This window comes from Phyllostomus hastatus, unplaced genomic scaffold (assembly GCF_019186645.2).
Source record: "Phyllostomus hastatus isolate PE091 unplaced genomic scaffold, TTU_PhHast_1.1 phas_contig_551, whole genome shotgun sequence".
NCBI lineage: Eukaryota > Metazoa > Chordata > Mammalia > Chiroptera > Phyllostomidae > Phyllostomus > Phyllostomus hastatus.
The window spans coordinates 8606229-8630233 of record NW_025333909.1 but is presented as its reverse complement, the minus strand read 5'-3'; the positions used below and the strand labels follow the sequence as shown (position 1 = coordinate 8630233).

The following is a 24005-nucleotide window of genomic DNA, read 5'->3' as shown; positions in this document are numbered from 1 at the left end:
AGTAGATAAGGGATATTACTAGCTTCTCCAGGCAGCCCCCTAAGTATAGCACAATAACTATTCTTTCAGAGAAAGTTACTCATTAGCAAAGATTTTGAATCAGGTCTTGTAGGATAAACTCTGGGGCATGCCAAGCCAGTTATCAGTCCACAAGACTGCCTACTGTTCCCGGGCCTATCATGGCTTGGACCTGAAAGCTGGTATCTGCCACCTTCTTTTTCATTGAGTGAGGTTGTAGGGTATCCATCCCCTGTCTTTGCAGCTGATGAAGACTATATTGGATGCAGTTCTCTCAGTTATCCAACATCAGAATGTTACTTGTTTTGCCAGCAACCAGCATGAAATTTTGTGGGCTGGATACCAGCAATCAGTGAGCCAACTTGTCAGCATGCAAAGAGTTTCTTTCTTTTATGCCCTTGCTAAGGGAACCAATAATAACAGGTACAGAGTTAGCTTTACAGGTTCATGCTCACCACAGAGGGATGAGAGAGTCTGTTGAAACAGTAAGGAGATGCCAGTGGAAAACAAATAACTTCTCTCGTGGCACAAAGATCTGGGCTATGGGAAGCCCAAAGTCTCAGTGCCTCTTGACCCATCATAGACCCTTCTGCCATTAGGTCAACAGTTTAGGATAATTTTATGATAGTTACTGAACAAAACATTGAAATGTAATGAGAATTCAGGCTACTACCCCATACCCCCTCCACTATCCTTCTGCCCACCTTTGGCATTGTTTCTTTGACTACACATCAGTGGAAAATACTGTAAGAGGTTGCTATTCAGGGTACTAGGATTACTAGATCTACACACACAGATTTCTAGAATGCCACAGTGGCATAGCACCCTGCTTGTCTTCTCCCGACAGACAGCTGACATAGAACATTCTACACTTACTTACCTACCATAAATGTCAATAACAGATATCATTTTGAGATTGTTGACTATATTCAGGCATTGTTCCAAGCTTCTTGTGTATAATATCCCATGAATCCTTTCCACAACCTTATAAGATCAATTAATTAAAATCTCAGACCCAGAATGTTTAAGTAACCATCCCAGTAGCTACTAAGTTCCAGGCTTCTGGCTCAACATCTTATGTTTTAACATTTTCATGTTGCCCCATGATATTCAAACTCTGGCTTTACCTATAAATCCATACCCTGACTTTAACTACATAATTTGGAGGCAGATGGTGTAGAGAAATTCTTTGGAAATGTTTCAGGTGCTAGAGCACCAGAAGCTTGGGGAGAAAATCAGGCAGGGGGCCATTTGTCAGTGCAGTGTCAGTGTTTCACCTCTGCAGCTCTGTGGTGAACAGCCTCCATCAGGCAAGCTCATCCGGCAGCACAGTACTGTTACCTGTATATTGAGATTCAGGTTTTGGGCATGGGCCACCAGTATAAAGTGCTAAGGAGAGAGAGGACATTTACCAGGATTGATGCTGAGGCTGGAGAGAATTCTAAACACCGTGAATGTAGATGAATAAAGTTGGGAGAGAATGATATTGTTGTGTGATAGAGAGAAGAGAACATATGAAAGGTATGACTGGAACATAAATTTTTACTTCATTTGATAAGTTTGTGGGCCATCAAGTAGATTAAGTTTTTTTTCTCTTACTAACTCAAGAGAAATGATCTAACAAAATACTTAGGAAACTGAAGATCAACATATTTTTCCTCACTGCTTTGGTTGAACATTTCCAAAGAACTGTCTTAATTAATAGACTGTTAGAACTGTCTCAGTGCCAAACTCAAGTGTTTAAATAGCAATGGAGAAATAAGCAGATCAATTTTGAGCACATATTTAAAAAGGAGAAAATGTCCAAATGGCACATGATGTGGAGCATTAACAACATGCTATTATTTTCTTTTGAAACTTCTCTTATCATTAATTTATATCTAACAATTTTTATGGTAAGCCTCAACAAAGGGTAATGTCTTTTCTAATGACCCTGTTCATTAAAGAATCTTTAATGATAACATTTCTGGGTATGAGAGACATTTTGTCTCTTCTCTTTTCAGGCTTGGAGTATTTACACTCTTCAATGTATAGGCAAGAAAACACCGACTTTCTTGTCACAGATTGAACAGAAGAGTTGGAAGGGCAAGATTTTCTCAACATGAAAACATTTGCTTAAAACCACAATGACGGCAGTCAGAAGGGAGGGGCGTTGTGGAGCTGAGTGAAGGAGGTAAAGGGATTAAGTAGAAAAAACGAGAGAGCAAGAGAAGACTCATAGGCACAGATAGGCAAGAAGGAAAGGGGGTGGAGGAGGTAGAAGAGGGTAAAGGGGGGATACATGGTCATGTGCCCTGACATTGATATAATTTTATTAATCAGTGTCACTGCAATAAATTCAACAAAACAGAAAAACCAATGAGATACCACCTCACACATGGTAGAATGGCTATTATCAACAAGACAGGTAATATAATACGTGTAGGAGAGGCTGGGGTAAAGAACATGTGGAGAAAAGGAACCCTCACTCACTGCTGGTGGGAATGTAAACTGGTGCAGCCAGATGGAGAACAGTATGGCGTGTCCTCAAAAATTAAGAATAGAGTTCCCATATGACCCAGTGATCTCTCTTGTAGGTAGCTATACCCCCAAATTGAAAACATTTATTCATAAAACAATATGTACCCCTTTGTTCATTGTGGCATTATTCAAGGTAGCCAAGATATAGAAATAATGTAAAAGTCCTTCAACAGATGATTGGATAAAGTGCTACGTCCTATATACAATGGAATACTACTCAGCCACAAAAAATGATGAAATAGTGCCATTTGTGACAACACAGATAGATCTTAAGAGAATCACATTAAGTGAAATAAGTCAGATGGAAAAAGACAAGAACCATATGATTTCACTCACATGTGGGATATAAAACAGAAAACAGCAAATGAACAAACAAACTGAATTCATACATCCAGACAACAGAGTGGTAGTTACCAGAGGGAGGAGGGTGGGGAAGATGAAAAGTGTAAAGTGTGGGTCAAATATATGGTGATGGAGGGAGACTAGACTTTGGGTGGTGAACCCACAATGCAATATATTGATGATATATCATAGAATTGTATACTTGAAAGTTATATAATATTACTGACCATATCATCCCAATAAATGTAATTAACAAAATAAAAAAAAGGTAGAGATGAGTCAGACAGGAAAAAAAGCATTTGAATGATGCTGCAGACTACAATGATTATTCATTAACAATATTTCAATAACATCCTTTAAGAAAATACAGGAATTAAGTAATAATGTGTTGATGCTTTTTATATAAATAAACAGTCGTGGTTAAGCTGTAATGTTATCTTGGATTTGATTTTTTTCTCAAATTAAACAATAAACAACAAACAATAAAAGAAATCTTTAGTCCTAATTAGATTACTAATTTCCCTTTAAATAGTGTCCTGTCTTTTGTCCTGAGATCAGAACACAAGATTGGGAAATGGGGTTACTCTGATTTATGTCAACTCTCATATTTGCTTCCCTGTAACCAGTGGCTTGCATTTACTATTTGTAACCATGAGGAGCTATTTATTATTCTATCAGTATTGTGTAGTTTCAAATCACCATGCTAGATATTCTGGACTCCAGAGGTGTCTCTTTAGTGAGCAGATCATCAACATAAGACACACATGATAATATGACAGTTTATACAAGGGTAGACTAAAACACATGGGGGAGTACTCCATGACTCGGTCATGCTCTCATTCATGTATTCAAGCACTCAGTTTCGACCATATGCCCGGTGCTTGCAGTAGGTAATGTTGACAAATAGGGTGAAAATAAAGATTCACAAATGATCCTCTGCCTAGACCTGTAACAAAAGAGATAACTTCTTTCCTTTATATATTGTTTCTTGATTAAAGACTACTACTAGTTTAACTGCACTTGCATATTTACAAATAAAACCTTTGAAATAAAAGAGAAAACAGAAGGATAATTCATCACTTTGCTAACTGTACATTTCTGCTGTGTACATTAGCCTAAGATAATAAGATACACTATATGCTTTTCTTCAGTGCATAGGATTGCTGTCAATCATCTTTTAAATCAATTAAAATAATATTTAGTGGAAATGAAATATTTCCACCATTGATTTGGAAAAAAATAACATTTAGTGTTTAATTGCTTGGATTCATTTACTGTTTCTAGCCAGCTTAATATTTTTTGTCCTAAGCAAAACATGGAATTTTGAAAGAAAATAATCACAATAAAAGATGTTATTTCTACCTTGGTGATTTCCAGTTCACTTTACATAGCTGGTTGTCTTAAACAAATTAATTTCATGAATTATATAACACTATAACTAATCATTTACTGGTAAGGTAGAGTTAATAATGTATATAATGAGTGATAATGCATACTGAGAATGTAGCAATGGTCTGTAGATTATCATATTTTGCACAGTGCCATCTGTAGCAGAGTGCTTGATAATGTCTTTCTATTCAAAAATGAATATGTATAAAGGACCCATGGACAAAGCTAAAAGGGGAGTGGATTGAGGGTAGGAGGTGGGATGGGGGTGGGTGGGTCAGGGGAAGGTAGTGGTGGGACAATGGAGACAACTGTGTTTGAATATTAATAAAAATGATAGAGAAGATGATATAAACAACTTCTAAAGAGACATTATTTAAATTATGATAATATTCTCAGGTACATTAAAATAATATCCACTCACACAATGATTGGATACTATTTTCACGTATTATCTAGGAAGAATAACTTCTTAGATTTAGTAAATGGAAACTTTTAAGCTTATCTTATCATCTTCCACTTTCAATTTATTCTATTTGAAAACACAATAAATTCAGCAATTTGGTTTGTAATTATCACTGCCAAATCTAGAAAATTTTATTGTTAGTCAAAATACCCTTTGTTTTCAGCGAGCATTTGTCATTAACTGTTGCCTCTACTGTATGGTTTATTATATGCTTTTAAGCCATATCAGTATTTATTTCTATGTCAATTCCTGGGTCTCTATGTAACAAATAAACCCCCCCATCCCCCAGTCATAGTTGGTATATATTTTCACTAGGTGAAAGTCATTCAAACATGATATATCCTGTGGAAATGGCTGAATCATGCCATCTAGGCTTGGTTTAAAAGCAGAAGAATTTCAAAAACATATTTATGATCAGAACAACAGCCAAAAATAACCAAGGCCATGGTGAATTCTTCTCACAGGACTAAACTGCAGTACACCTTCTTGCAAGAGATTCACAGAGCTCAGTGGGATTTCTAATTATACACTCCTGCTAGGACTGTAATAACTCTGAAAGTCACAAGCTACTTTGTGCTAATTGTAAAAGTGGGGGGTGGGGTGGGTAAAGAAATGGTAGCAAATATGTGGTCTTATTTCCACCCACTCAAATCTAATTGCTAACTCAATTAGAAGAGATTAGCCTTGACAATTCAAGAATGAACTCAGGCTGTGCCTATTAATTTCTGGTTCTGTGTGTGTGAGCCAGGTGAATAAAGAAAATGGTGGCGAATTTGCATGAAAAAGCATTCTTCAATTCTATGGAAACCTGAACTGGGCCTTAGCTTCTGAGAAGTCATCACATGCCAAAGTCAATATTTTAAATGCACATTTGGAGCACAGGGCATCTGGACACCTTTCAAAACAGTTTAACTCAATTGGAAAGTTTCCTAGTTCTCTATTAAATTGTTAACCCTAATTCCCCAGACTTTGGGAAACAGTCAGGAAGAGAAGAATAGGGTAGATTGAGAAAAGGCATGGTAGTTCACTTGCGGTATCCTCAGTTAAGGGAAGTTTAGGAAATGGTCACAGCACTGAGAAAACAAGGAACAGACTGACAGGGACCAGAGGGGATGGGGGAGAGAGTTAAGGGAGGAAAGAAAGGGAAGGGTGAAGGCAAAGAACATGTATGAGTGACCCATGGACATGGACAACAGGGTGTGGACTGACTATGGGAGTGTAGAGGGGAAGACAGGGCAGGGGAGAGCAAAGGGGAAAATTGGGACAACTGTAATTGAATAACAATAAAAAATATGCACAGTGGAAGCATTCACATAGATGTAACAGAACTAAAGCAGGCTTTCCTTCCAAATTTTATCCACAATTAAAGCTTGTATAGCATTAAGTAAAAAGGGATGATGAGAGAACAAGAGGAGGTCAACTAGATTTGAAATATATGTGCGTGGCCGAAGTAACTAAGGAGGCTAAAAGTAAGTGAAGTCTTAGCAAAAGAAAAGCACCTCCTACCTGTAACATTCTCTAAATCTTAGGAGTCATCTACAAAACAGCTAGTCACTTCAAGAGAAAATGTTGACAGCTAAGTGCACTCAACAACCTTAGAGTAAGCCTTTTGTAGCCATCAACATTATTTACCATGGTATATTCACACAGAGGATCTTAACCATCTACCCACAAAATAGTATATATAACACTCACACATACCTTCTTCTTCCATGGTGTGGTATAAGTCCCAACATTTAACCGCTCTGACCGAGAGTCAAACATGTTTGACCACTAGCCTTCATTCATCCGCCCTTTGTCAACTTTTTATCTTTATGCTTTTCAGTTTTAACTGGTCTTTATATTATTGACAGGGTACCACATCAGGAACATACGTAGAATTATACTGAGGACTTAATATACCATCACAAACAATGATTTTGTGGTATCTTACTAGTGATTTGTTTGATTTGAAACAATAAAAGCACATTATTGCTGCTTCTGATACTTGTGGTCTTTTTCTATATTTAGAGCTGTTCTGAAAGTACAGTGAATTAAAAAGATTCTGGGTGAACACAAATCTTATGTTTTGGAGGATCTGCACTACTGATACCATATTAGATGTTTTTAAAAAGAGATTTTTCAGCTAGTATAAAAAGAAGTCATAAGGCTCGAATTCTTGTCCTCTTATCTTTCTGGCCTGCTGCCCTGTTTTACTTACTTCCGTTCCCCTTTGTTATGTGTTTTCACTTTTCTTAAGACTGCTCTCCATAGATGTTTTAAGTTATGTTTACCTGGAAACAAATGATGGAGAGGCAAGCAGAGAGCACTCCCATTGTAATTTGACCCAGGCCTGGCCTGCACTCTCCTGATAAATAACCTGTCATTGACCATTCCTCATTTGTGCAATTCCATCTTCTGATAACACTTCATTCTGCTGTCTGTGAGTCCTTCTTTAATCTCCCAAGTTTCTTTTTGTTTTTGCAAAGCATTTCTGTCTTTGGTGTCTTTTGTACACTTAGTCTATTTGACAAATGAGTCTTGGTGTTTACCTGGCCTTCTTGAGGTTGAGAAAATCTCGCAGCATTATCGAAAGCATATGCAGATTTATGCTCAGGTTGGAGACCTGATGAACTCTTCTGTTGTCTGGCAAGTTAAATGAAAAACAACACATAGTTAGGATAGACCATTTGCTTCAGTAGTTATGAATCATTGTCCCTAATAAACTCATTTTGACCATACAGAATGAATGCTCCCATCTTAAGACTCTATTACTATATGAACTTGAGACAAGGCAATAATAAATGCTACCATTTGTTGAAAGATTTTGCCCTGGCTGGTGTAGCTCAGTGGATTGAGCGCGGACTGTGAATCAAAGTGTTGCAGGTTCGATTCCCAGCCGGGTACATGCCTGGGTTGCAGGCCATAACCCCCAGCAACCGCACATTGATGTTTCTCTCTCTATCTCCCTCCCTTTCCTCTCTAAAAATAAATAAATAAAATCTTAAAAAAAAGAAAGATTTCCATGTTAAAAGTGTTTTAACTACCTCATTTCCCCCAAAAGTTTCTTATGAAAATTTTCAAACATATAGCAAAATCTATTTTTTACAGTGAATGCCCATGTATCTATCTATAACCTCAATTTTATTGTGAATATTTTACTATACTTGCTTTAACATATATGTGCCCATGCATCCATCTCTCTATCCCTCCATTAATCCATCTTAGGTTTTGGATACAATGGAAAGTAAATTTCAAATATCAGTTTATTTCAAAATAATCATATTATAGTATGTGAATATTTAGAAAAAAGCTGCAAGATAGGTATCGTTAGCTCCATTTTTGCAGATGAAGCAAACTGATGCTGAAAAATTTTAAGGAAATTCTCCAAAGCCACACAGTCACAGGTGACATTGGTTCATAAAGTTATAAAGGTTTCAGGTGTACAATTCTATAACACATCATCTGCATATTGTATTGTGTGTTCATTATCCAAAGTCAAGTCTCCTTGCATTACCATGCTGATGAACATTGATTTTATGCATGCATACATGGTCACATTGTGATGCAACCATTGATGTGTGTGCATGTCTTTTGGTTGTACTGTAGGAATACATTGTGAAGTATTTCAGTCAAAACTTGCCTCCTTGCTAATATCTTAAAAGCAAAGATCACAATGAATTCTCTTAGAAGTGCTGTATTCCATGTACTCTGTTGCTTTGTGTCTCATGTTTAATAGAACATTAAGGGAATACAGTATTTTAATTACAACTTTGTCAGTATCTTTATCTAGGGGTCTGTTGCTATTTTTGTCCTTTATGAAGTTTTTGTCACCCACAAAGGCAGGTTTACATTTTTTTCTTCCGGATTGAGTTGGTGCAGTGTATTCTTGGTTATCAGAATACTTACTTTTGAGACTATGAAATGGTAAACATTCACAATGTGTGAAAAATCATGATTCATAACTTCATGATCTTAATTACACAAAAATGGAAGTGTAGTTGTGTGACACACAGGGAACTGAGGACATCTTAGACTGTAAACTGCTTGTGGTTATGGATGACTTCGTTCTTTGCTTCTTCTGTTTTTCAGTTTCCTATTATATGCACTTGTTAACTCTTAAAATAAATGTTATTTTTTAAAAAAACATTGATTTTATGCATTCATACATGTGTACCTCATGGTATTTTAAAGAGTATGGAATAAGGGCACAAACAAAGATTAGTAATTTGAAATGTCAGAACAGTTGGAGAGTTTATCGCATCCCTCCCAGAAGCAAATATCTAAGACTGTTCAAATTGTTGATTTATTTTTGCAATTTGCAAGTATAGTCTTAAAAGTGTGAGGCTCACATTACCAGCTACTTCCAATTTAAAAGTAATATTTCAAACTCTTCTCACACAGTATACGGGGTAACATTATCTTGTCACTGGATGCCTCAAAGTCAACACTAATTTGAATTAACTCATATAAGTTTGATGAGATTTTAACTTACTGGTATTTACCCCTCATATCTCTATGGTTCAGAGGCAGCACAAAGTATAAAGGGTATTGTTTCCTTTTAAGCAAAGAAATAAAGGGTAAGCAGCCAGGCTTTGCAGCTTTCAAAGCAGCGTTTTATCTTATGAGATTCCATTCCTATAGCATGGGGGTTAAGAGTTTAGGCCTGGGAGCCAGATTGTCTGGGTGCATACTTAGCCCTGTAACTTCAGCCAAGTTATTTGATCTGTGTCTTGGGAATCTCATCTGTACTTTATAGGGTGCTGGTGAAGATTATATGAATTGATACATATGAAACACTTCTAATTCAGCCTGACATAGACAACAAACCCTTAGTAAATGACTATGGCTTTCAGTATCATTCTCACCATCTCTGTAAGGTGGGTAGGCCCGATTATATGAATCTCAATTTTATAGGTGAGAAAATGGAAGCCCAGTAAGGAGAAGAGATTTACCCAAGATGGAGTCTTATAACAGTGAAGTCCATTGGATTCCTTTTCTCATTTCAGTGACATTGTTGCTAGGGGTTGGGGTGAATAGGAAGGACAGCAGTCCCACCCCTGCTTAGGGCAGTACACGTGGTGCACACAAATAGAAGAAAGACACTGAAATAGGACAATTCTTTAGTGAATTACGTTTGGCTGTATGGATACTTGCTGTATCCACGTTCTGACCAAAATGTATTTAGTTATGGGAATTTTCTTCCAATATAATTAAATGTTAGGAACATGGAAGAGAATATACCACATATACACATGATAAATGATATCCATTATTTCTTGACTCATTTGCTCATCTCACAAGAGATTTCCCATCATTCTTGGAGATATTTAGAAATGTCTTACCTTTGATCGTTTATATTGTTCTTTGATTTCTTGTTACAGTAGTGGATGGTCTGGATTGTTACACCAACTATTAAAGCCAGTCCTATTCCAGGCAATACTGTCACCAAAACCAGGTCCAGAGTATTCCAGAGTTGGTCACATTTGGCTCCCATATACCAGTAATTTCCCCACTGACCTCTGAAATTTGGACATCTAGATAGAGATAAAAGAAATAGGAAAAGCTCACAGATCAGAAAAAAAATGTCTCTTCCTGAATGAATCAAACCTTTCATTATTAATAAACCATAAGGTTTCCCTTTAAGGTCCTTAAGAGATTTATGCTGTCCCATTTTCCACTTGAGCAAACACTCTACAACCTACAGGTTTGAACACATTGACTCATCATGAAGAAGGCTGTCAGGATTTCCCAACCATTAGCTACTAAAGATGGGGAACTTAGTTAGAAATGGAAAAAAAAAAAAAGCCTTTCCCAGAATGGCTGTCTCAAGACTGCTGTTACAACCATCTACATTTTGCCCACTGCTCATATGTCACCTCACTTCAGCTACTTTAGTTCTGTGAGTGTTATGAAAAAAGTTCAAAGAGCCTATTCTGCCAGTTATGTAATTGCAGGCTAGGCGTTCCCCCCACCCACTCTTACAGTGATGAATGCTGGTTAGCATAGTGACTCCGCCACTCTACAGCAAGTACAAGAAGAAACATGAGAAGGTGAGACTCCACTGTCTGCCAGCGAAATCTGCCCCCATTGTTCCCATGACTCTAGATTCTCCTCCTGTATTTTAGAGAAATAAATGACTCATATAAGAATGTCTAGTGCTGTTATAAAGCTTTGACACTCCGCCAAATAATCTGAATGTGGTTTTCTGGTGCATAGAGTAAACTGGCATGCCATATGCCCCTATAGAAATGTCCATGGGTTTGTGAGGAGGAATAACATGACTTCTCACCATCTTCCATGGGAGTGACTAATGGTGAGGTTAGCTCTTGTAGTATCTTTACACACTGCTTCATTGTCTTTTGCAAAATTGATAATGAATTACCCCATTGAACAATAAATGTCAGATCCTAAATTGGCTTCTCTTGCTTTGCATTTTTCCAATATATTAACAAGTACTGTTGCTGTTGCCGGTGTGTCTCAGTGGGGTTGAGCATCAGCCTGCAAACTGGAAGGCCTCTGGTTTGATTTCCAGTCAGGGTGCTTGGGTTGTGGACCAGGTCCCTGGTAGGGGGTGTGTAAGAGGCAACCACACATTGATGTTTCTCTTCCTCTCTTTCTCCCTCCCTTCCCCTCTCTCTAGAAATGAATAAATAATATCTAAAATAAAGAAGCACTGTCATGGATAACATGAATGGATTCATTAAATGATTATCATAATCTTTTATAGTTCTTATAGTCTAGGATTCTACAAGGAAATGAATCTACCAGCTTCAAGTAAGTAATAATCTGCTCAGTTAGATAAGGCTTCTAATATGTAACATAATGTCCCTGGTCGGGTTGGTTGGAGCATTGTCTCATATACCACAAGGTGGCAGGTTCAGTTCCCTGTTGGGGTACATGTCTAGATTGCAGGTCCCATCTGATTAATGTTTCTCTCTCTCTCTCTCTCCCCCCACCACTGTCCCTCCCTTCTTCTTTCTCTAAAAATCAAAGGATATATTCTTGAGTGAGGATTGAACAAAACACAATATGTAGACATCCAGCCAAGACGGAGGCGTAAGTAGACACATTGTGCCTCCTCGCACAACCAAAAGCAGGACAACAACAATTTAAAAACAAAAAACAACCAGAACTGCCAGAAAATTGAACTGTATGGAGGTCCAACAACCAAGGAGTTAAAGTAGACACATTCATCCAGACCAGTGGGAGGGGCAGGGTTGGGCAGCTGGGCGGAAAGGGGTCACAGCAAAGCAGTGGCTGACAGGGGTGCACAAGGCGGCAGGGGCCGGATCCAGCAATGTCGGATTGTGGAGGGGTGCAGCGCACAAGGTGCCTGGTGGACCGGGGGTCCCACATTTGCACACAGACAAACCAGGCAAAACCACGGAGGGAGACAGACTGCACAAGCCAGGGCCCCGGAGCGGGGAAATAAAGCCTCAAAACACCAACTGAAAACACCTGTGAGGGTTGAGGTGCTGGGAGAGACTCCCAGCCTCACAGGAGAGTTCATTGGAGAGACCCACAGGGTCCTGGAATGTGCACAAACCCACCCACATGGGAATCAGCACCAGAAGGGCCCAATTTGCTTGGGGGAAGTGGCAGAAGTGACTGAAATCTGGCAGAGAGGGAAGCAAGTGCCATTGTTCCTTCTTGGACCCCTCCCCCACATACAGCATCACAACCCAGCAACTGGGCTGCCCCGCCCTGGTGAACACCTAAGGCTCCACCCCTCACTACATAATAGGTGCATCAAGACAGAAAAAAAAGGCCTAAATGAAAGAACAGATCAAAGCTCTGGAAAAAACACAACTAAGCGATGAAGAAGTAGCCAACCTAATCTGACACACAATTCAAAACGCTGGTAATCAGGATGCTCACAGAATTGGTTGAATTTGGTCACAAAATAGATGAAAAAATGAAGGCTATGCTGAGTGAAATAAAGGAAAATGTACAGGGAACCAACAGTGATGGGAAGGAAACTGGGACTCAAATCAATGGAGAGGGCCAGAAGGAAGAAAGAAACATCCAATCATAAAAGAATGAAGAAACAAGAATTCCAAAACATGAGGAGAGGCTTAGGAACATCCAGGACATCTTTAAATGTTCCAACATCCGAATTATAGGGGTACCAGAAGGAGAAGAGGAAGAGCAACAAGTGGACAAGTCATTTGAACAAATAATAAAGGAGAACTTTCCCAATCTGGCAAAAGAAATAGACTTTCAGGAAGTCCAAGAAGCTCAGAGAGTCCCAAAGAAGTTGGACCCAAGGAGGAACACACCAAGGCACATCATAATTACATTAGCCAAGATTAAAGAGAAGGAGAGAATCTTAAAAGCAGCAAGACCGGAGGAAAGAATTACCTACAAAGGAGTGCCCATCAGACTGTCAGCTGATTTGTCAAAAGAGACCTTACAGGCAAGAAGGGGCTGGAAAGAAGTATTCCAAGTCATGGAAGGCAAGGGCCTACATCCAAGATGACTCTATTCAGCAAGTTATTATTTAGTCTGGAAGGGCAGATAAAATGCTTCCCAGATAAGATCAAGTTACAGGAGTTCATCATCACTAAGCCCTTATTATATGAAATGTTAAAGGACTTATCTAAGAAAAAGAAGATAAAAATATGAACAGTAAAAAGACAACAAAGTCAGTTATTAACAACCACACCTAAAAACAAAAGCAAACTAAGCAAACAACTAGAACAGGAACAGAACCACAGAAATGGAGATCACATGAGGGTTAACGACAGGGGAGTGGGAGGAGAGAGTGGGAAAAGGTACAGAGAATAAGTAGCATAGATGCTAGGTAGAAAATAGACAGAGGGAGGGTAAGAATAGTATGGGAAATGTAGAAGCTAAAGAACTTATATGTACAACCCACGAACATGAACTAAAGGGGGGAATGTGGTTGGAAGGGGTGTGCAGGGTGGAGGGGAATGAAGGGAGGGTAATGGGACAAGTGTAATAGCATAATCAATAAAATAGATTTTAAAAACTGAGATACTATTCACATACCATAAAGTATACTTTTTTAAAGTTATTAAAAATAATATGTAACACAGTGTAATTCATTTATGGAAATCAAAGTATATTTTATGTTATTATTCTCATTTAAGCACATTTTTATTGCTTCTCAAGAGTGAGGTAGGGGGAGAAAGAGAAAGAGGGACAGAGGGATGTGAGAGAGAAACTTCAATGAGTTCTCCTAACTGGGGAGCAGTCCACAACCTGGGTAGGTGCTGTGATTGGGAATCATACTCACGACCTTTTGTTCTATGGGAGGGGGCTCCAATGAAATGAGCCACTCTGGGTAAGGTTTGTTGTTGGAAAAAAAAACTTTCGCAAAAGTATATTTCTTGCTTAGCTTAGGAATGAATCACAAAGGAAGTATCTATTAAATGATACCATTATATTCATTTATTGGCTGCTTACTATGTGCCAATTACTGTTCCATGCATATGAGATAGACCAGTGAATAAAGCAAAATATAAGCAGAGACATTGAAATTAAGAACAAACTGACAGTAACCAGAGAAGAGGTAGGAGGGGATAATGGGGGGAAGGGTTTTCAGGAACTACTATAAAGGACACGTGGACAAAACCAAGGGGGGTTGGAATCAGGGGAGGGAGGCGGGGAGGGCTAGGGTGGGGGAGGAGTGTGAGGGGGAATGCAGACAACTGTAATTGAACAACAATAAAAAAATTTTTTAAAAAAGAGAAAGATCCATGTCCTCAAGTAGTTTAAAATGTAACAAAGACAAACAACAAAAATCGGCATAATTACTAAAGTATGTAGAATGTTTAAAGGTGTTAGTGCTGAGGAAAAAAGAAAAAGACCAGAGTTAGGGGGGGTGGCAGTGTAGGGGGCAGAATAGTGGGACAGGTTTCAGCGATATAATAGGGTAGTAGATGGCAGGGCTCATTGAGAAGTAACATTTGAAGGAAGTTTGAGGTGGTGAGGGAGGGATATTTGGGGAGAAGAGAGCATTCCAGCCAGTGAGAACAGCAAGTACAAAAGGCTCTTAAACAAGAGGGAGAACACCTGCATGTTTGAGGAACACAAGAAAAGTGTGGCTGAAGTACAGTGAGTTAAGAGAGCATGGTAGAAGATAAGGCCAGAAAGGAACAAGACCAGATCACAAAATACCTTACAGGTCATTGTAAGGACTTTGACTTTTACAATCAGTAAAATGAAGAACGAGTACCGGTTATTGGAAACAGAGTGTACAGGGACAAAGGTAGAAGTAGGGAGAAAGGTCACAAAACTCTTTCAGTAATAAGCAAGACGTAACCAGAATAGCTTAGACCAGAATGATAACAGTGGTGGTAAGGTAGAATGGTTGGTGTGGCTCAGTGGATTGAATGCACTCTGAGAAGTAGCGCACCTGAAACCTGTATAATTTTATTAACCAGTGTCACCCTAAAATTCAATTAAAAAAAAGAGGAAAACAAAGAGCTCTGGCTGGTGTGGCTCAGTGGATTGAGCGCGGGCTGCAAACCAAAGGGTTACTGGTTTGATTCACAGTCAGGGCACATGCCTAGGTTTTGGGCCAGGTCCCCAATAGGGGGCGCACCAGAGGCAACCACACATGGATGTTTCTCTCCCTTTCTCCCTCCCTTCCCCTCTCTAAAAATAAATACATAAAATCTTAAAAATAATAAATAAGAAAATATTTTCAAAAATATAGAAATAAACAACTGAAATATTAAAACTTATATCTCAGGCAGGAGTTCTTAGTTTCTCCAATGTTATTAAATTGTCTTTAAACATTTTAAATGTGGCTTTTAATTTTCTTCATTTTTTATATGAATGAAACATTTGTAACATCTGTGTCTGTGTGTGAAAGGCTGTGGGTGGTGGTGGTGGTATGAGTATCCTTACACAATTTCAGCAATGCTGTTAAAATGTTTAAAGAATTTAAAATTATTATCATAAGCCCTGGCTGGCATAGCTCAGTGGATTCAGCATGGGCTGCAAACCAAAGGGTCGCCAGTTCGATTCCCAGTCAGGGTACATGCCTGGGTTGTGGGCTAGGTCCCCAGTGGAGGCCACATGAGAGGCAACCAGACATTAATGTTTCTCTCTCTCTTTCTCCCTCCCTCTTCCTCTGTAAAAATAATACATAAATCTTAAACAAAAATATTTATATAGCCCTGCCTGGTGTGGCTCTGTGACACATGCCTGGGTTGCAGGCCAGGACCCAGTAGGGGGTGCACAGGAGGCAACCATTGATGTTCTTTCCCTCTCTTTCCCCCTCCCTTCCCTTCTGTCTAAAAATAAATAAAAATCTAAAATTATTATTATATCATTTAGTTTTCTATGGTCAACTTTGATTTGTTAGTGCCTAACTCTGATTCACAATGTCAAAATAACTGACCCAAACCATGTGGTGCTAAATATATTTAGTAATAAAAATGCTATCATTCAAAGAAGGTGACAGATACAAATATGGCACCCAAGTCCAGTGCAGTTATGTTCCACAGTGAGATCCATCAGTAAAATAAGTTGAAGTTGTTTGAATCACCTTGGTAGAGAAAAATTTCAAAATAGGCATGATGTTAATCTGATGTGGCAATTAACACTTGTAAAGATTTGTAAAACAAATGAGGCAAATAATCACAATAAGGATTAGGAAAATAAATCAAGGGTAATTAGATTTTAGCCAAAATGTTGATTAGATGCCTTCAGAATTCCTCAAGCTACGAGTTTACAAATAACATTAAAATTGTCAAATGACAATTTCTTCATTGCTGTATTATATTTACTCCCTACTTCTTGAATGTAATTTCACCATCTGGTTTGTATTCTCATCTGAATCTTGGAATGATATTCTTAAAGGTTATCGCCAACAACTCCTAAATGCTAAGTCCAATGTTTTCTTCACTTTTCATTTTCTTCAATAGTTTTCCAATATTTTACACTGTTGAGCAACCGTTCCCATTGAATGACCAATTCATTCCAGCAATCATTTCAGAACACCTTCTATATGGCGGGCATTGTGCTAGGTGCTGGAGATAAACAAGACTAAATTCTGTCTTTTGTAGTGCTCTCAAAAAGGAAACATACCCTACACTCAAAGAAATTGCAGTAGGACAGTTTAAGTACTGTCTTAGCAGTATGATGGAGCTTAGTATTGAAGGTTAAGTAGGAATGTCTCAAGGGAAGGAGAGCTGTGGTGAGAGGAGAAGAGTAAGTAAGAAGTTACAGCATATCTGAACAGCCAAAGGTGAGAGAGGAAATAGTGCACTTGAAGAACTGAAAATATATGTTCATTCAGCATGTCAAGAGCACAATGTGAGCGTACGATGTAAGCCCAGGTTGAGTGGCTCAGCTGGTTGGAGTGTCATTCCATACACCAAAAGATTGTGGGTTGGATCTCTGGTCAGGACTCTTATGGGAGCAACCGATCGCTGTTTCTGTCACATCCATGTTTCTCTGTCTCTGTCTCTGTCTCTCTCTGTGTCTCTGTCTCTCTATCTCTCTCTCCCCTCTCCCCTCATTTCTCTCTCTCTAAAAAAATATAATAAGCATATCCTCAGGTGAGGATTAAAACAATTAATAGCATGATTAAAAAGTATTCACATTTCTGCAAACACAAAATTCTCTAAAATCTCATTGCTTTGTCCACATTGATCCCTTTGTCTACACGTGTTTTGTGTGTGTGTGTGTGTGTGTGTGTGTGTGGTTAAATTTCATTTAATGGAATTTTTGAAAGTTATATTTTGGTCAGTTGTTTTTCTAACTTCATTTTCTTTCACAAAGTAGTTTTGTTATGGTATTCTGTTTCTAATATTACATATATATATATATATTACTGTTGATACTATTACAGATTTCTCTCGTTTCTCCCCTTTGCTCTGCTCCACTCAGCCCCTCCCCCTCCCCCCACCCTGGCCTTCACCACACTGTTGACTGTGTCTATGGGCGCTGCATATATGTTCTTTGGCTACTTTCTTCTTCTTCCAGTCCCCTCACCCCTTCCTCTCTGAGATCATGGAATAAACTGACAGATCTTGGATCTATACCTGCTTTTCTTTCTATCAGTTTCAAAAATTCAGTTCAAGAGGCATGGACCCTGGAAAATGTTTTTCTCACATACACAAGTCTTCTTATTCTTATCTGTTTTTTCCTGGATCTTCTTCCAATTTTTGACCTAACTACTCTAATTTTTATGATTAGAACAAAGTAGAAAATCTCCCTAACTTTTAAAAGAAAATGTATTTATAACAGAGAAAAGAAACTTTTTTTTATAAGAAGTAAACCTGGAAACAAACAGGTCAGTGAGTATATTTTAAATATTCCTTGAATTACAAGAAAAATAATTCTATATAACAACCAGGATTATTGTCATTGCCTAACATGAGATATACCTTAATTTTTCTTCTTTAGAACAGTGAAACCATTTATTAATGAATGCATAATTTATCTCTAAAGAGTCTGTCTGGAAAAGTCTGTCTGTCTAATCTCTTAAAGTGAATATAAATTCTCCCAGTTAATCTTTTAAATTATATATGTTGTCTTTTAAATAGTACATTAAAATATTTTAGAGAATCAACAAGATCTGTATCACATTTGTAAGAGGCATTCCTGATTAAAATATTATTTTAAAGTAAGTAGCACACCTGTTGAATACAGCAAAAAAATACAAAGTGAATTATTATTCACAATATATTGTGCTTACTCTGCTTTTACAGCATGTATAACCACTTACTTGCAAAAAGGCTCTCCATCTTTGCATGCACAAACAATATCCTTTGGACAGAAGTCTGTTATGTTCCCTGGACAGTTGTCAAAGTCAGCCACAGAGGTACAATTGGCTGTAAATAACAACATGAAAACATTCCTCAACAATGTAGAACAAATGTTTCAAACTTTGCTAATATACATGTGAAAAGTTCAGCATGTTAGACAAACTATTTTTGTTCAAGCATCTTAAACTATGGAAATAAATTTGTGGTACTTTGATAATATTCAAATATCCTGTTTTCAAGTACCAGTCTCCAAAAATGAAGACAAACAACAAACATGATTTCATTCTATTATTTTGAACCTAATAGCTTTCACAGCATGGCTTTAAAAACAGTCAATATACAGTATTACAGCCCAAAGGACATCTAACATTTGAAATAAAGTTCTTTTGGACAAAATGTGCATATCACCTTTGACTAAAGGAAGACAAAATGATGTATCCGAAGACAAGAGGGTCAACATAATTCTAGTTTGCTAGGACAGTTCCAGTTTATGTCCAGTTCTGGGACTAATTATTAATACTTCTCTCTTTACCCTCAAAGTGCCCTGCTTGACACAGACAGACTAGTTGCCCCACTAGTTGGCCCCTGGGACTAGTAGGGACCTCAGTCCCAGCCCTTAATGACTATTTCTAAGGCTATCCTGAAGAGTCATTCTGCCAATGATATGGCTGAAGTATCCTTTCCAGCATTCCGGACTAAGCAAAGGTTTTCTAGATTCTGAAAATTAATGAGTAGGAAATTTTATTAGTAGTCACAGGGCCAATTAGCATGCACAGAAACTGCAGTTTCAAGAAAGGGGGAACTATTTTGACTGTCTTCCAGCTTAAACACAAAGAGATTCTATAGAGTAAGGTTTCAGATTGTCTAAATCCCAGGGTTCTGAGTGTCTGAAGGTAGAGGTGGAAAGGAAAAGCTCTTTGATAAGATCAAGCCTAAGGATCCAAAGGAAAACTGTGCTTCAGACAGATTTTCCCTAACAGAAAACACAACACACTGACTTTTTTTCACATACACATATTTGTAAAGATGAAAAAGTGACATTAGAAAACATAACATTTGTAAGTGAAAATGCAATACAGTACTTCAATAAAAGTTTCAATGACTCTATTCTTTGAATATGGAAACAACTTCAGAGATCAAAATGGTTCGGTGACTATTTAACTAACCAACATTGCAAAAATTCCACACCAGAATTGGGGGGTGGTGTCTAATGGTGCTGTTTGGAGAAATATGTCACATCTGTTTGCAACAGACAGTGTTTTGAAAAAGAAGTGTACTTCCTGGCTTGGCAAATATTTTAGGCTATGTTTTATAGGCAGATGTGATTTGAACATATTGCAGAGAGAAATTTTCCTGAAAAATAAACTATAACCTTTACATATTATAAAAAAACAAAGTGTTTTTAAATATGAGTAGTCTAATATTATCTTAATATCGACAGGAGTGAAAAATTTAGTTGGTAGTTCATGGAACTTTTTATATTTATCTCAGAGATCAGAAACTAATATGATAGCTCCAAGAGAAAACAATTATTTATCCCTTCTAAAACAGTAAGTTTTTTTAAAAAATCAGATACTTTCAAGTTTGTGAATTTTTAGCAACAGAGCCTTTGCTTGCTTGAAATATTATCTAGTCCCTTAGGCTACCTCTCATGCCCTAGACTCCCTCTTTAGTTAAAATCTAATTAATTATTTACATATCCAACCTACAGAAATAAAGCAAATTTTCTTACGTTGCACACAATGTACAGTCAGAAAACAGCAGTAGATGAACAGAACTCGAGTCCATATAAATATGTAATCCACCATGGTGAGAACAGGACAGAAACACAAGTAGTCCTAATGATTGCAATTATGAGAGGTGATCATCTGAGATTGTGAGTCGTTTATATAGAAGATAAAGGACTGTGGATTTTGAACTTTTTTCTTCCAGTCTATGTAAATTACTGGTTAATGTTTTGATCATAAACTGTTGGTTCCCCATATCTATAGTTCCTATATATAGAACATACATAACTTGTCTATGAGTTCCATACTGCTTAAGTTTAGTCACAGCTATTGGTCACGTACAAGAACTATCTGTTCATCTTTGTACTGGGTTTCATAATGTTTGATTTCCTAAAAACCCACACCTTAGGTTATGAGTGCAGTTTTCAATCCTGTTCAAAATTAGAGGTCTCTGACCTTGTAGCCATCAGGACTGCTAATGTGAGGATATAATTTGGTATCACTGGTAGAGAAGAGATGAAGAAAGAGAGAAAAAAAAAAGAAGTGGAAGAAGGCAGAAGGAAAAGAGAAGTTAGGAAAGTTGCCAGGAGAAAAAAGTAAAGAGTAGATGTGGGAAGGAAGTATTTTGCAGGGCAAGAGACACAGACATAATCTGGCTGGGACACCAGGCTTTCATTAGGATCCTCCCCCACATTCATTCATGTTTTATCCCCCACCCCCTCTCTCCCAAAGTCCACACTTACAAGGATGTCAGTTCATATATGGCTAGTATTATGTGCCATATATTTCCACCTAGGTCATTTTCATAAATTGTAAACTTTACCCCCCCGTATAAAACAGAATCTACTGTTTCTGCAGCTACTGATAACTATATTTTATGTACTATTTCCTGCCTGCATTTTATCCTTTATTTATTCTCCACTCCTTCTTTCTAACAACCAATAAAATGGCAGTTTCTTGAGAGCCGCAGGTTGAGCCTTTATGCCACCTGTTAGTACAGATAATTTTTAATGTGCTTGGTCCATCTTGATACAGTATAATTTGTTTCCAATAATTCTGCTTTTTTTATTTACACATTCTTAGAGAGGGGAAGGGAGGGAAAAAGAGAGAGAGAGAAACATCAATGTGCAGTTGCCTCTTATTTACCCCCTACTGGGGACCAGGCGGGCAACCCAAGCATTGCCCTGACTAGGAATTGAACCAGAGACCCTTTGGTTCACAGGCTGGCACTCAATCCATTGAGCCACGCCAATTATTTGTAATTGGGCAATTATTTGTAATTTTATGACATAAATGTAGTTCACAAAAAACTGAGAAGAATAAAAAAGTGGTCATTTCGGTAGATAGGACATTATATGATTTTAGCTTTCACCCTTGAGTGAGTTGGAAAGAACTCATTCAAAATCAGGCAAGAAATATATGGATTTTTAATGGGAGTAAGGGTGAACTTTAAAATTGGTTTGGATTGTGCTCACTTTGGCAGCACATATACTAAAATTGGAACAATACAAAGAAGATTAGCATGGCCCCTGTGCAAGGATGACATGCAAATTCGTGAAGTGTTCTATGTTTATAAATAAATAAATAAATAAATAGGTTTGGATTTAGGTTAAAAAAAACATATAAAACTAATAGTGGTTATCTTTAAAAGAATAGTGACTGACAGCTGGCAAGAGTGGAGCCCTGAGACACTGACAATGTTCTGGCTCTTGATCTGGGTACTAGTTACATGGGTGTGCTTACTTTGTGTAAATTTATCTAACTGTGGACTTATGATTTATGTATTTTTATGAATGTAATCCTAAATAAAAATTATTTTAAAAGAAGTAGTCGGGGCTCCTCATGGCGTATAACAATAGTAATGTAAATTAAAGCCAGATCCTTTACTCTCAGAAAGGCATTTTGACTGTTCTTTACATGTTTTATGTACAAAGTCAAATCCATAAATAATGATCCATAATAAAATGAGATTAATCCGAGAAGTTCTTCTGAGATTTTTGAGGATAGCTCAAGACACTGTAATAAGAATTTAGCTTGCTTTCTTTTCTTTGGGGACTAAACTAAGCTCAATACACCCTGAGATCATCACCAGGGCCTCGACTTAATTCTTGTTTAGAAGAGAGGAAGAATATTATGGTGGGGTTAAGTGCGTAGATGCCAAAGCCCAACAGTTGGTGTTCACAGCTTGGCTCCCCCATTTACTCACTGTGTATATCAGTTTTCCCAGTCGGTAAAATGGGAATAACAGTAGTGTCAACCTCATTGGATTATTGTGATAATAAAATGAGCCGATACATAAAAAGTGTTTATAACAGTGCTTGGCATGTGGTAGAAGCTATTAAAATACCAACTTTTATCATAAATTCTAGGCTTCCCTGCTTTTAAAAACAACATCCCATACAGCGAGGAACCCTTATTATTTAGCAGGATTAAGACTCAATTATGTTGTCCAAGCTATGATTTATTAAAGGGAAAGGCTAGTTAAAATAATGTTAGCAAAGGGCTAGAAAACTCCATATGAAACAGTAGAAACAGATTCACGTGAATCATGCAAGCCAAAGAGCATTTGAGTATTTGTACTGAAGGAATGAACATAATAATAAGAGTAACAACTATTTAATTGTGATAATTAATAACTTGTATATTGGTTCTTACTTCCCCTTGACTGTTTAAAAACTTTACTTAACAATTCTACTCTCTTCTGTGTTATAAATTTTTGTTCTCCATTGGGTCATTTCCATCAACAAACATACTGTCATTTCATGCATCTCCAAAATAAACAAAAATCCCTTGATCCCACATTTTCATCCAGCCTTTACCTTTGCTATCATTAACAGCAAAACTCCTCAAAGGAGATGTATAGACATGTTACCTCTAATTCTTCTTCCACATTCTGGCTTGAATCCACTTCAGTCAAACTTTCTTCTCAGCACTCCACTAAAATGGCTCCTGTCATACTAAATCTAATCGCCAATTCTCAGTCCTCATCTTACATGACCTGTATCAGTGACTGTATGTCCCAGTTTGCCCAGGACAGTCTTGGTTTTGCCTGTTCTTCCCACATGATTACTAATAACATTCTCTTTCATCTCAAAAGTATCCAATTTTGCACAAGGTAAGTGATCACCCGACACTACCTATTTGACATAGTTGTTCACTCTGTATTTCTTGAAACATTTCCTCTCTCTTTCTTTCTTTCTTTCTTTCTTTCTTTCTTTCTTTCTTTCTTTCTTTCTTTCTTTCTTTCTTTTTCTTTCTTTCTTCTTTCTTTCCCCTCCCTCCCTCCCTCCCTCCCTCCCTTCCTTCCTTCCTTCCTTCCTACATTTATTTTCTTACTGATTTCAGAGAGAGACAGAGGGAGACAGAGAGAGAATTGCTGTTCTACTTACTTATGCATTTATTGGTTGATTCTCATATGTGCCCTGACTGGTGGATTGAACCCACAACCTTGGTGTATCAGGACAATGCAGCAAATAACTGAGCTACCCAGCCAGGGGCTTTGAAACATTTTCTTCACTTGGGTTCTAGAACACCCTTCTCTCTTGCTTTTACTCTTACTTTACTAGCCACTCTTTAGAATCATCCCTTCTGGCTTGTTAAATTCTAATCCATGTAGTTCCCTGCTCTAAATCTAGATAGTTCCCAATAGCATGAAATACTGAAACATTAATTGCTAGATAAGTCTAAGTTTACCTCATTTTTACCTCTTATTACAAAGAAACTTAAAGATAAATTTAAATTTGTTAATGAAAATGCTTTGTGCTTTGCTAGTGAAAGAATGTGTTTTTCTAAAAGTTATAAAATGGATTCATAAAT

At 37.6% G+C, this 24005-nt stretch overlaps 1 protein-coding gene and 1 non-coding gene across 2 annotated transcripts in view; one reads left to right on the top strand and one right to left on the bottom strand.

Moving 5' to 3' along the window:
* The window catches only part of LOC123824370, a 53956-nt gene extending 33623 nt beyond the window's left edge, over positions 1-20333 (bottom strand). The window contains exons 1-4 of the mRNA XM_045847515.1: positions 20195-20333; positions 18423-18528; positions 10057-10248; positions 7264-7357 (exon numbers count right to left, since the gene is read on the bottom strand). Of these exons, the coding sequence (XP_045703471.1) occupies positions 7264-7357; positions 10057-10248; positions 18423-18528; positions 20195-20270 (468 nt within the window). The 5' untranslated portion in view covers positions 20271-20333. The remainder of the gene's footprint in view (positions 1-7263; positions 7358-10056; positions 10249-18422; positions 18529-20194) is intronic.
* A 1323-nt stretch (positions 20334-21656) lies between these two features.
* Positions 21657-21763, top strand: LOC123824408. Its single transcript, XR_006786687.1, has one exon. It is a non-coding gene; the product is annotated as a U6 spliceosomal RNA (small nuclear RNA).
* The last annotated feature ends 2242 nt before the right edge of the window (positions 21764-24005 follow it).